Source organism: Trichechus manatus, unplaced genomic scaffold (assembly GCF_000243295.1).
Source record: "Trichechus manatus latirostris isolate Lorelei unplaced genomic scaffold, TriManLat1.0 scaffold00296, whole genome shotgun sequence".
NCBI classification, from domain to species: domain Eukaryota; kingdom Metazoa; phylum Chordata; class Mammalia; order Sirenia; family Trichechidae; genus Trichechus; species Trichechus manatus.
This window is the reverse complement of record NW_004444232.1, coordinates 91408-103494: the sequence shown is the minus strand read 5'-3', so window position 1 is coordinate 103494 and position 12087 is coordinate 91408. Positions and strand designations below refer to the sequence as shown.

Genomic DNA, 12087 nt, shown 5'->3' with positions numbered 1-12087 from the left:
TCCCTTCTAATTCTACTCTGTCCCTCGAAGTGTTTGTGTTCAGAAAACTTCTTAGTTTTTGGTTTATTCCAGTTGCGTTGTGTAGCACTTCTTATGTGCCTGGCACTGTTTTAAGTACTTTACAAATACTCATTCATTCAATATTAACTCACTTAATGGTTAATCATTTATTCTAGTTAGAGAGTATAGAAGAAAATAATGAATGTGTACGTATATGTATTTCACTTGCTCTTTTTTTCCTTTTTGTTTGTTTTTGCTTGGACCTTGTCCTCACTGATTATTGGAGGTGGGGAGTTTAGTCTTGGGGCTGGCACTCAATCCCTGACTTGTGGTAGTTCTGCTTTTAAAGTTTAGAACATGTGGAAGATTGAGTTTTGAGATGGTAAGGACTTGGACTAAACTGGTTTCTGTGTTATATAAGTATAAAACTTAGATTTCCAGGAAAATAAAGCATCTGATAAATAAAACTTATACCTCTCCCATCTCTCTTTGGTGTCATTAGGCAGATTTTCTCATTTATATGCCAGAAGAAGCTTTTAAAGACTGTATTAGACATAAAAGTCTACACTGTCTCTCTCCCTGCCCATTCTAGCATGCTTGAAGATGACCTTCAGCTCAGTGACAGTGAGGACAGTGACAGTGAACAAGTAAGTTTTGTACACCCCATAATATCAGGCATCCTCTTAAATGAGTCTAACATATCTAAGCTGCTTATCCTAACTTATTTTTTGTTCTTTTTCTGATCCTTCTTCCCCTATTGTGAATGCCTAGACCCCAGAGAAGCCTCCTTCCTCATCTGCACCTCCAAGGTACTGTGTGCGGATTTCACCCCATCTATATAACATTTGCATTTTTCTACCAAATGGGAAAAACAAAGCTTTATTTTGTACTTTCATAGTTTTTTTATGGGAAAGGAGATGGAGGATTGCAGTTAAAGGAAAACTAAAAAAACCAGTTGCTGTTGAGTGGATTCTGACTCATGGAGACCCCCACGTGTTTCAGTGTAGAGTTGTGCATAAGGGTTTCAATGGCTGTGGCCTTTCAGGCATAGATCACCAGGCCTTTCTTCCAAGGTACCTCTGGGTGGATTTGAACCATTAACCATTTGTACTATCCAGAGACTCCAGTTAAAGGAAAGTACCTGTTTAATACATTGGAGCTTTAAATTAGCCACAGAGAGGTTGTAAGAGTCCTTCCAACTACCTATATACATCCTCGGTGGTGAATCCTTTGGCATTTAAAATTTTTGAGAGTTTAAAAATATGCATAAAACACTTCCTATTAGTATTGTATAACCAATATTTAAAAAGCTAAAGTGAAGATCCCAGTGTTTTTAGGAAGATGACAGATTTGGTATGTCTTCACAAATTGTAAAAGCTGAATTATTTCTAGAATTTGGTTTCCATAGTGCCCCTTTCTTAATTCTGTGAATTTTCAAGTTATTTTCAGTTACTTTTAAAAAGGTCTACAGTACATTTTAGTGTGATTTTAGAAGATGGCAGTGTTTTTACTTCGTAAACAGCTAGCCATATTTTACAAAATGTGATGCTTTAATATTTGGAAATGGGAACTGTTTGAACTAGCTGCTTTATATCTAGCTGCTGTTCAAAGAGACTTCATTCCCCAGAATTTAATGATTTAATGTACCAAATACCTGCCCTCCACGGACAAAGAGTTAAATCGTACTGTTAGCTATTCTACTTCCTTGAGATGGGGCTATCCATTCAGAAAGAAGATCAGCAGTAAAAGCCTCTGCCTATCATACGGATGATGTTATAATTAATGTGGAGGAAAACCATGTAGTTATGTGAGTAATCCATAAGGTGTGCTTATTTATTTATATTCCATTTTGTTCAGTAATTTCTGGTGGGTTATGATGATGCAGAGAGTATGATAAAATAGCCTAACTTAAAAAATATGAGAAAAGAAAAAATAAACAAGGAGGAGATAATTTAGAGGCAGGAGTTAACATTGGAAGTTTATACTGTTCTGACCATCACTGGCTTAAGCCCTTCAGCTTCCAGAGTGAAAAGGGTCACAAACTTGACACAGCATTTTATATGAGGAAATTATGTAGTAGTGTAGTTATTAATTGTTTATTTTAAGATGACCTCAGATAGTGACTTAAATTTATTATTTTTAAACATAATGTTAGGTAGATGTGGAGGCGTTTAAGATTATAGTTAATGATTTAACAACTTCAGCTGTTCCTATCTAGCACAAGGTTTTAAGATTGTATATGCTTTGAAATTCTGCATGTGTCTAGCAGTGTGATCAATATGTGTTTTTCTCACTGGCCTACAGTTATTGCCCTATTCTTAAAGCTTGCAGCAGTTAGTCTTTACTTCAGCTGGTATTTGGGGATGTCCTAAGGTTTTTCACTCATAAAGATGGCCCATTTTATAATTCTGCCAAAGAAGCGTGAATAATTTGCCTTTGAGCTTACTTTCCAAAGGAGCACCATTTATATTCAGTAATCTGTGGCTGCTATACAGTTAGTTCTCATATAGGGAATATAGGGAGAATTGAACATATTGGCTTTTCTTTTATAAATTAATGTTCTTTTGGATACGTAAAGCAGGGGTCAACAAACTTTTTATTAAAGGTCCAGATAGTAAATATTCTAGGCTTTACTGCCCATATGGTCTCTATTGCCACTACTCAGCTCTACTGTTGTAGTACAAAAGCAGATATAGACAGTACATAAAAGAATGGGTGTGGGTGTCTTCCAATAAAACTTTATTTTAAAATTCAGGCAATCACCTCAGGCCATGATTTATGAGCCTTTGCTCTAAAGGACTCGGCATATCACTTAAATTTTGTATACCTTGAAATGTTCTTCAGGAGTAAAATTTCAGAGGCTTCTTTTTTATGCAGTAATCTGGTGAGTTCTTTTAAGGGCTTTTCTCTGCTTTTTGAGCTACTGTGGGGCCCTGTCTCAGGTGGGTGATATGGTAATATTAGATAATTTTGAGGCCCTTCCTTTCAAGTAGCAGAAGCGTGGACAGAGTATGGAAAGTGGAGAAATCCACCTTGCACAGTGTCTTCTAATTTTATCTTTTGGTTGCTTTGCAGTGCTCCACAGTCGCTTCCAGAACCAGTGGCATCAGCACATTCCAGTAGTGCAGAGTCAGAGAGCACCAGTGACTCAGACAGCTCCTCAGACTCGGAGAGTGAGAGCAGTTCAAGTGACAGCGAAGAGAATGAGCCCCTAGACACTCCGGCTCCTGAGGTACCGTGTCCCCCTCGAGGAGGCAGCCTACGATGGCACCATTCTGTCTTTTGGGGAGAGAATCTGCTGTGGGCCAGGACTGGCCACGAGACTGAGAAGTTCTGTCTGTCCCACGGGCATCATTTTGCTGCTCCTACACTATGTAGAGCCATCTGTTTCTGTTTACTTATTTCTTACCAAATATTTGTCACTGGAGGTTTCAGGGAGACAGCTTCTCTCTCCTGTTTAAAATGATAGGGTTTTCTCTGTTGTTGCTAAAGTTGTTTGGAAGAGCAACTCATTAGGAATGTTTACACACCATTTTCTCTTCCCTTCTTTTGAAAAAGAAAACTTGTTTTCAGTAGGCTGATGTTTTAATATTAATGAGAATTCTTTTTGAAATTTTAGGAATGCATAAATTAAGGAAGTCAAAAGGAGGCAGCCTGATTTAGCAAAGGGCAGGAGCGTGAACTAGAAATAAAGTCATCAGGGGTTCTATTTTTGAATTACTAAAAGCCATGCATTAAATTGATGGCAGAGTGATTTTGCCAGGGTTGTGCTTCTTGCTCCTTCTGCCCCATGTGTTTGCCTGTCACTCACCCTTGGGAGGTATTGAAAAGATGAACAAACAGATGAGATTGACAGTTTCAAGCACTAAATTTATCTAGAGGATTTATGCTATTTACTTGATTGTTGAGCACACAGAATTGTTAGTAGGAACTAACAGGGTTGTCAAATGCCCTCAAAACTTGGAGTAGCAATGTGAAAATTGTGCTGGGCAAGAATACTTAATGAAAAGAGTTATTCTGGAAGGCATTTTTGTTGAACTAGACTCACCCCTTGTATTGCGCATATTTGAGATGGGAATGCCAGGAAATGAGGCTTTCTGATTAAGAAAGCATTAGTGTTTTCTTATATTGGTCTCTGCTGTTGGGAAAGCAAGGCGATTGCACTAGAACATTAATAGAATACTCTGGAGACCATGTAGTGAGACTCAGGCCTCTAGGAGGGTTGAGGACAAAGGAGGCTGGGAAAATAACTGGGTATCTTTTTTTGTTAGATATGAATCTGTGTGTAGCACAGAATAAATGCTTAATATTTTTTGGAGTGAATGAACATGGATCAGCATTCACTGCGCTTGTCCCTTTCAAATATTTGAAACTGCTACATGTGTTTCTGGGGCTCTTTGTTGACTGGTGCAATACTAATTGGTGTTTAAGTAATATTTCTATGCCTCGAGAAAAAGGATATTGAATATGCTGTGCAAATTGTGTGATTGTTCACATTTAACGTTTATAAGATTTTTGCTTTTTTTCATCTTATTCAGTAAGAAAATCTGCGTGCTTGCTAGATTATTGATATATGGAAGAGAATAGTTATTTAATATTCAGTTCAAATAAAATGGAAATGGTACAGATTTGTTAAATAATATTTTAATCTGGTATTTATATTAATAAAACATACCTTGTTGCCCAAGAGGTTACTGGAATATATTTAGAGACCTCTTGAATGTAAAATAAATGTTCCCATCCTGCTTTATTTTTTAAAGCTGCCTTACTAAAAATAAAAAGGCTTTTATTTGTATATGTGTATGTATGTGAAAATCCAGGCTTGGTATGGTTTGTATATTATGGGCTAAAGCTCATCTTCCCTAGCAATATTTTCTCTTTCTTTAGATTTTAAACCTATAATTTCTTCCCCACAAGTATTTAACTACTTTTTTCTTTTTTCCCCCCATTTAACATAAATATCTGCATTATTGAAAATCTTCTATGTTAGTTGAAAGTAACGTGAATTCTGTAATAGGCCATACCAATTGCCCTCGAGTCGATTCCGACTCATAGTGACCCTGTAGGACAGAGTAGAACTGCCCCATAGGGTTTCCAAGGAGCAGCTGGTGGATTTGAACTGCTGACCTTTTAATTAGTAGCCGAATGTTGAACCACTGCGCCACAAGTTTTATCTTTCTCAGCCTTTTCTATAGTTCTTCTATTTTTTAATGCTGGGAAATTTGCTTGTATGGCTTCATTTTCAAGTCATCTCATTTGAGAAAACAGTCCCAGTAACCTTATGAGGTATGAAGCACTGTACGCATCCCAGAGGACTGGTGCTTAACTTTGGAACCAGCCGCTATAGATTCTATTTCAGTGTCTGCTTTATAGTGTGAATCAGTAATGTAAATCTCAGCTTTTCAAAATATATGGGAAACGTTGCCTTTTTTGCTGCCTAAGTAAAGATAAGAAAACTTTGTTTTTTCAGTTATTCAAGGATCTGCTCCATTTCCTTATCTGTTCATTGTCCATTCCTTTCATAGTAAACTGTGTAGCATTGATTGCCTACTGGGCTCTTGATGGTTTCTCATAAATTATTTAATCCTCCATCGACCTGACTAGGTTGGTAGCCTTCCCCCCCACCCCCCCTTACAAAGAAGTACCAGAACTAGAATTCAAACCCATAGCCGTTTAGCTCTGAAGCCTGATTTTTTTCCCACTCTACACCATGCTACTTCTTCCTTCTTTTCTCCCCCATCATTCTGATATTTGAGCTATTGTATAGCTCAAAACTTTTTATTCAATTATAATTCATTTCTAAAATACAGTAACTTTTGCCAGTTTGAGAGATTAGAGAGGTAAGGGACTTAATGGTCAAACATTTATAAAAACCCTTAATGATTTGCAGTATTTGGTACCCTCACTGGGAGGACAGTGGTGTGGGGAAAGGCAGAGGAAGAAATGAAAGGCCAAACCTTGATCCTGTCCAGAACGTAATACATGTAAAATTTATTTTAAAATCTACTTTTAATCCATCTGTTATGTAAGAATTTTTCTCATCTCAACACCCAAGTGAGACCATGCCTTCAAGGAATAGTATCCATTTTACAACTTTATATGCTACTTGGGTACAAAAAAGGGGTGACTCCCTACCCCTTTCTCTTTCTGGGCACACTAACTCAGTTTTACCCTGCATTTGGGCCATGCACCTCCCTTCTGAACGTTTTGAGGACCACAGTGGAAGAAAATACATTTTATTTCTGTAACCAGGACATTCCTTTAAGGACTACTAAATGTATCTTATACTGCCCTGTTTTAGGCAGACAAAAAGCAGATGTTATGTATACCAGGAATGGCTTGCTGTTTTTGGTTCACTCGTAAATACTCTTCTAAAGAGCATGCCAGTGATTGGGATGCATTTGTAAACAGAGCATGTGAGTGAGTTAGATCCATACCTTTCCTGAGGGAAGGGTCAAGGGTTTGGCTTCCTGACATGACTGGCAAGTGATGTATCTCACTACCTTCCCTAGTCAGTTAACTATTGGTGTTAACCACATGCTCAAGTCTTTGCAGAAAATAATGTTTGACGAGTAGGTGTAGCGTGTTAATCTTTTCTTTACTCTTAACAATCATGATGTCTTGTTTAGACCATTGAGTACAGTTTTAGATTACACGTGACAAAATGCCTGGCACCTAACAGTAGTTTTCTTCTTCCCTCTCTTCTTTTCTCCCTCCCTGCATACCCTGAAATTCAAATGAGAACGTTGTTGTAGAGTTGATGTAAGCAAAGGGAGCTTATTACTTAGTCTTACTCTGGCCAGAAAGCCTTTTACATTATATCCACATCTTGCATGTATAAAGTTTGCATGTTTTTATAGAGTTGAGTTATTTGGACTCTAAAATTGAATATATTCCACTGGGAAAATTGTCGGCATTCTGACACTAAAAAATTGTCCGCCCAACGTTGTGGTCTTCTTAGTCGTAATCTAATTGTTATAATACCATGGAGAATATCTTTCAATACCTTCCTGGTCCATTGTGTATTTGATTTTATCATTCATACAAACCACCTGTCAGAAAGGACCATAGAAAAACGTGTAACATGCCAGTGATGTACTGCTCTTAAAAATATAGAATCATTACTTGCTGTCTTAGATATTAATATTTTTCTGTATGATAAAATTTATAGGCACAGCAGTATATCTACTGAAATGGTCAAATAAATATTCACTATATGCTAACCAAAAGATCCGCAGTTCAAATCCACCAGCCGCTCTTTGGAAACCCTATGTGGCAGTTCTACTCTGTCCTATAGGGTCACTGTGAGACTGGCACCTAACAACAGCAGCAGCAACAACATACGCGAGACATTATAGTGGAAGTTGGAGATACAAAGGTCTCTATTATTCTGTGGATAAGATCTCCCAGCCTAGTTGGAGAGACATGGTTGGATGCATCAATAGTTAATTAGCAACAAAGATTTAAATAACAATAAATAAGTTAACAGTGGCAGTCAGGAACGTTTGTTTATTTGCCTGATCAATTGTGCAGATAATCAGTGTAATCTCACTGCTTTTAACTGGTGCTCTGGAGCCTCCCCATGTTTGTTAGAGACGTAGGTGCTATTTCATATTTCAGACCAGGTGGCCTTTAACAAGAAAATGTTTGATAATTGTTCTTTTTTTTTTTTTTTTTAAAGAATCCAACTAGGACTAGTGCTTGGCTAATGTGACCTCACTTGACTCTTTCCATTAAGGTGTAAAATTTGAAAATCAGTATATATCTGTGATATGCTGGTAAACCTGTCACAGGTAAATGTTTATAACATTTTTCAGTAAATAAAAGAAAGGAAATCAGATCTTAGCTCTACTTGAAGAAAAGTTATTTTCAATTGAAATACGTCAAAAAGGATAAAGCATGAAACCCGTGGATAATCACTAAAACTGTTTATTCATTAGCCTTCTTCTGAAGATTGTTTATGTGAGGATTCTTTTTATTCTTCATCGTTCCCTTATATTCTCTAATAAGATAGTTAAATGTGCCAAAATATGCCATTTTTGTTTAAATTGTGCTGTAATTATTTATGTATTAAAAAAAGAAATTGCCGTTGGGTCGATTATGAATCTTAGCGACCCTATAGGACAGAATAGAACTGGCCCATAGGGTTTCCAAGGAGTGGCTGGTGGTTAGCAGCCGTAGCTCATAACCACTGTGCCACCAGGGCTTTGTAATTACCATTAGAACAACGTATTTGTATTACAAATATTTCTCAGCATTTGTCAGTGGTCTGTCATTATTAGTATCTACTACAACCAAATTCCCATATCACAAAAAAAATTTGAGGACTTCTTTTAAGAGTTAATTGTCATAGAACTTGACCTATGTTTACCAGTAACCAGTTGCCATAGAGTGGATTCCAACCGTGGCAACCCCACATGTGACAGTGTAGAACTGTGCTTCACAGAGTTGTCAGTGGCTGCTTTTCAGAAGTAAATCACCAGGTCTTTCTTCCAAGGTACCTCTTGGTAGACTCGAACCTCCAGTCTTTCCAGTAGCAGCCAAGAGTGTTAACCATTTGCACCATGAAAGGACTAAACCAAAACCAAAAACAAAACCCGTTGCTATCAAGTTGATTCTGACTCATAGTGATCCTATAGGACTACTTAAAAAAAAAAACCAATCCAAACCCGTTGCTGTTGGAGTCGATTCCGACTCATAGCGACCCTGTAAGACAGAGTAGAACTGCCCCATAGAGTTTCTAGGGAGCCTCTGGTGGATTTGAACTGCTAACCTTTTGGTTAGCAGCCAGGCTCTTAGCCAGTACACCACCAGGGTTTCTATAGGACTACTTACTGACCTATAATTAGAGGAGGGTAAATAGGACCTTTATTCTTAGGTTTTTGAAATAATTGCCTCCGAGGACAGTCCGGTACAATCGGTTAACTAAACACAAAAGAATAGTTTATCATCATTGATTAATTAACACTTTTCTCTTTTTCCTTATTTTTAGCCTGAGCCTCCTACAACAAATAAATGGCAGCTGGACAACTGGCTGACCAAAGTCAACCAACCAGCTTTGCTGCCGGAAGGCCTCGGGAGCACAGAGCCTCCGCAGCACCACCAGGACAGTAAGGGTAAGGGGAGTGGCGACAGCAGCAGCACCGCTAGTCACGAGCACTCTGAATCCAAAGATCCTGCCCCCAAGAGCTCCAGCAAAACTACCCGGATCCCTTCTGAAGGCCCACACCCTGGCAAGAGAAGTGGTCCGAAGTCTCCTGCACAACAGGAGCCCCCACAGAGGCAAACTGTTGGAACCAAACAACCCAAAAAACCAGTCAAGGCCTCTACCCAGGCAGATTTGCGAGCCAGCTTGCAGGTAGAAAGTGAGCCAGGACTGCTTCCTTATGGCTCCAAAGACCAGACTTCCAAAGACAAGCCCAAAGTGAAGACGAAAGGAAGGCCCCGTGCTGGAGAAAACAAAGAGCCCAAGCCAGCGGTGCCCACCCCCAGTGAAAGGAAGAAGCACAAGAGTACTCCCCCTGCCCCCTCCAAGGTGCTCTCCGCCCCTGAACCCACAAAGGACAATGTGGAGGACAGGAGCCCTGAGCACTTTGCTCTTGTTCCCCTGACTCAGAGCCAGGGCCCACCCAACAGTGGCCGAGGCAGCAGGACTAGTGGCTGCCGACAAGCGGTGGTCGTCCAGGAGGACCGCCAGAAAGACAAACTCCCGTTGCCTTTGAGAGACACCAAGTTGCTCTCACCGCTCAGGGACACTCCTCCCCCACAAAGCTTGATGGTGAAGATAACCCTAGACCTTCTCTCCCGGATACCCCAGCCACCTGGGAAGGGGCGCCGCCAAAAGAAACCGGAAGATAAACAGCCTCCCACAGGGAAGAAGCATGATTCTGAGAAGAGAAACTCGGACAACTCAAGCAAATTGGCCAAAAAGAGGAAGGTGAGTGTGTGGAGACTGGCCTTCCTCAACAGTGTCTAACATACCTACTGTTGGCTTGGGGTTGGCTCTTTGACTGGCCCTTGATTTTAAACCCATCTCTGAGTTGTCTCAGAGAAGGTTGGAAATCTCCATTTTGATTTTATGTATCCTTGCTCCTCGTACCAGAGTTACTCCTTCAGTCTGGACTTTGATTGATGCTTCCCATTCTCCGGTCAGAGGTATTAACAAATGCCAGGCTCCTTCATCAGTCTTGCCAGTTTGAAAAAGGATGAGGCATACATTAAAAATGATAGCTTCTTTTAGGATAATGTAGCGTTTGGGGGTAAGTTTTTATTTATTCTGGTAAGATTGGTATTTTACCACCTGACCCATTGGGCTTTGTCCTAGAAATTAAGACCTTCATAAACGGAAATGTTCATTAGTATTCTGAACTACTGAAAGAACTGTATACCCTAAATTTCACTCCTGTAGTATGATCTTTTTAGTACCAATATTACATACTTATTTTAATTGATCGCCATCTAACACCTCATTATTTTGAAACCACCAGATTCACAATTTGTGACCTCCATTAATGACTTTTTTAAATAGCAGAACATTATAAAAAAGTTTTATAGCTATTAAATGTATGTTTAGGCTATCTTATCAAGTAATACAGGCTGGAATGTTGTGAAGTATTAAAAATCTGTCTGTTTATTACAGATTGAAGTTTAAGGAATGGACATGTTAAAATTTTTTTAAATCTATACATTATTTAAGACCTTCTGTTACTTGGACATAACCACTATTGTGGAAGGTCTCCTTATGTCCTTTATTCTGTACCATTGAGCTTTTGATCTATTCTTTGCTTATTCTTGATGATGAAGGATGAGTGAGTTTTTCCCCAGTGGCATTCCCAAGCGAACCTGCCCAGGATTCAGAGACAGACGCACAAGGGCCACCTTTCTTCTGCTGAGAAGAAATAACAATTTTTAACACTCATAAGAGTACATGAAAAACTTCTTACTCAGTTGTGGAAAGAATAACAAGTGTAAAAAAGATAATGAAAGCCTGCTGTCATGTCTGTGATTCAGGTGATTAATCTACATTCACGTGATTAAAAATAAAATGCAACTGTACCAAATAATATAGGGGGGCAGTTTTCTCAAGAGCCATGCCAAAAGAGATGGGGGGGTTGTGTATTGCCACCATAATTGCAGCAGACAAGTAGAGTGGGGTGGGATCTAGTGCTAACTGTTGGTGCTATTTTAGGTAGAAGAGGGCATATTCTCTTGCCAGAAAACTTTTAAAACTCTGTATTTTTTAAAGGTACAGAACTCTATGCGGGAAATTGCTAGGAAAAAAAGCTACCTGCAACTAATAATATACCTGAGAAAACTGACTTATTTACTACCTCCTCCTGGGAAATCTTCAGTCGCATGTATCCCATAGCCTTGTATACCCATTCCCCCAGCACACCTCATGCTAACCTTCTTCATTATCTAAAGTGGGGAGAAGCATCAGCATCTAAAATGCTTAATAACCAGGTGGAAATATTAGAAATTGGAGAATCCACAGGACAGCTTTCAGCCCAGTTTCTTACCCTAATACAAATCTAGAAGCGTTGATTGCAGCTCTAGAAAGGGAAACACATAGCTCAAGCGGCACTCTCCCGGTTCAGTATAAGAGCTTCTATAAGCCTTCCCAGCACTTGGCCAAGCTCTTCAAGGGCAGCTCATTTATCTGTCTAGAGCATGCAGAAATAATGATTCTTTTATCTTAATCGAGTGCAAGATTTCTCTAAAGCTCTGGCAGCAGATGGGAGATGTGGCCCTGGGAACAGTCTGCCTGTCGGATGGGGGTAGTGATGGGATTGGGGTCTGAACCAGTAGTTCCAAATCCTGGCTACACAGTATGGCCACCTGGGGAGCCTTTAGTACAGGTGGCAGGGTACCCCCTCCCCCAGTTGGTGTTTATGAAAGCTCCTGAGGTAATCCTAAAGCCTCGTGGAGCTGGGAACCACTGGAGCAGAGCCCCACTCTACGGCCCGTGATTAGGCAAAGCTAGTTCTTTGGATAGAGAAATTCCTCATGTGCTGTTTTTAAGACATCATGGATCTAGGCAACCAGGGATTCCCTTCCTGAAATATGTCACTAGTTAAAAACATTACT

General features: G+C 39.5%; 1 protein-coding gene across 3 annotated transcripts in view; it reads left to right on the top strand.

Moving 5' to 3' along the window:
- Window positions 1-12087, top strand: part of AFF1 (ALF transcription elongation factor 1) — a 215316-nt gene that overhangs the window by 183783 nt on the left and 19446 nt on the right. For all 3 annotated transcript variants that reach the window (XM_023725319.1, XM_023725321.1, XM_023725320.1), the window contains 4 exons: window positions 593-647; window positions 772-809; window positions 3076-3232; window positions 8993-9937. In XM_023725319.1, the coding sequence (XP_023581087.1) occupies window positions 593-647; window positions 772-809; window positions 3076-3232; window positions 8993-9937 (1195 nt within the window). The remainder of the gene's footprint in view (window positions 1-592; window positions 648-771; window positions 810-3075; window positions 3233-8992; window positions 9938-12087) is intronic.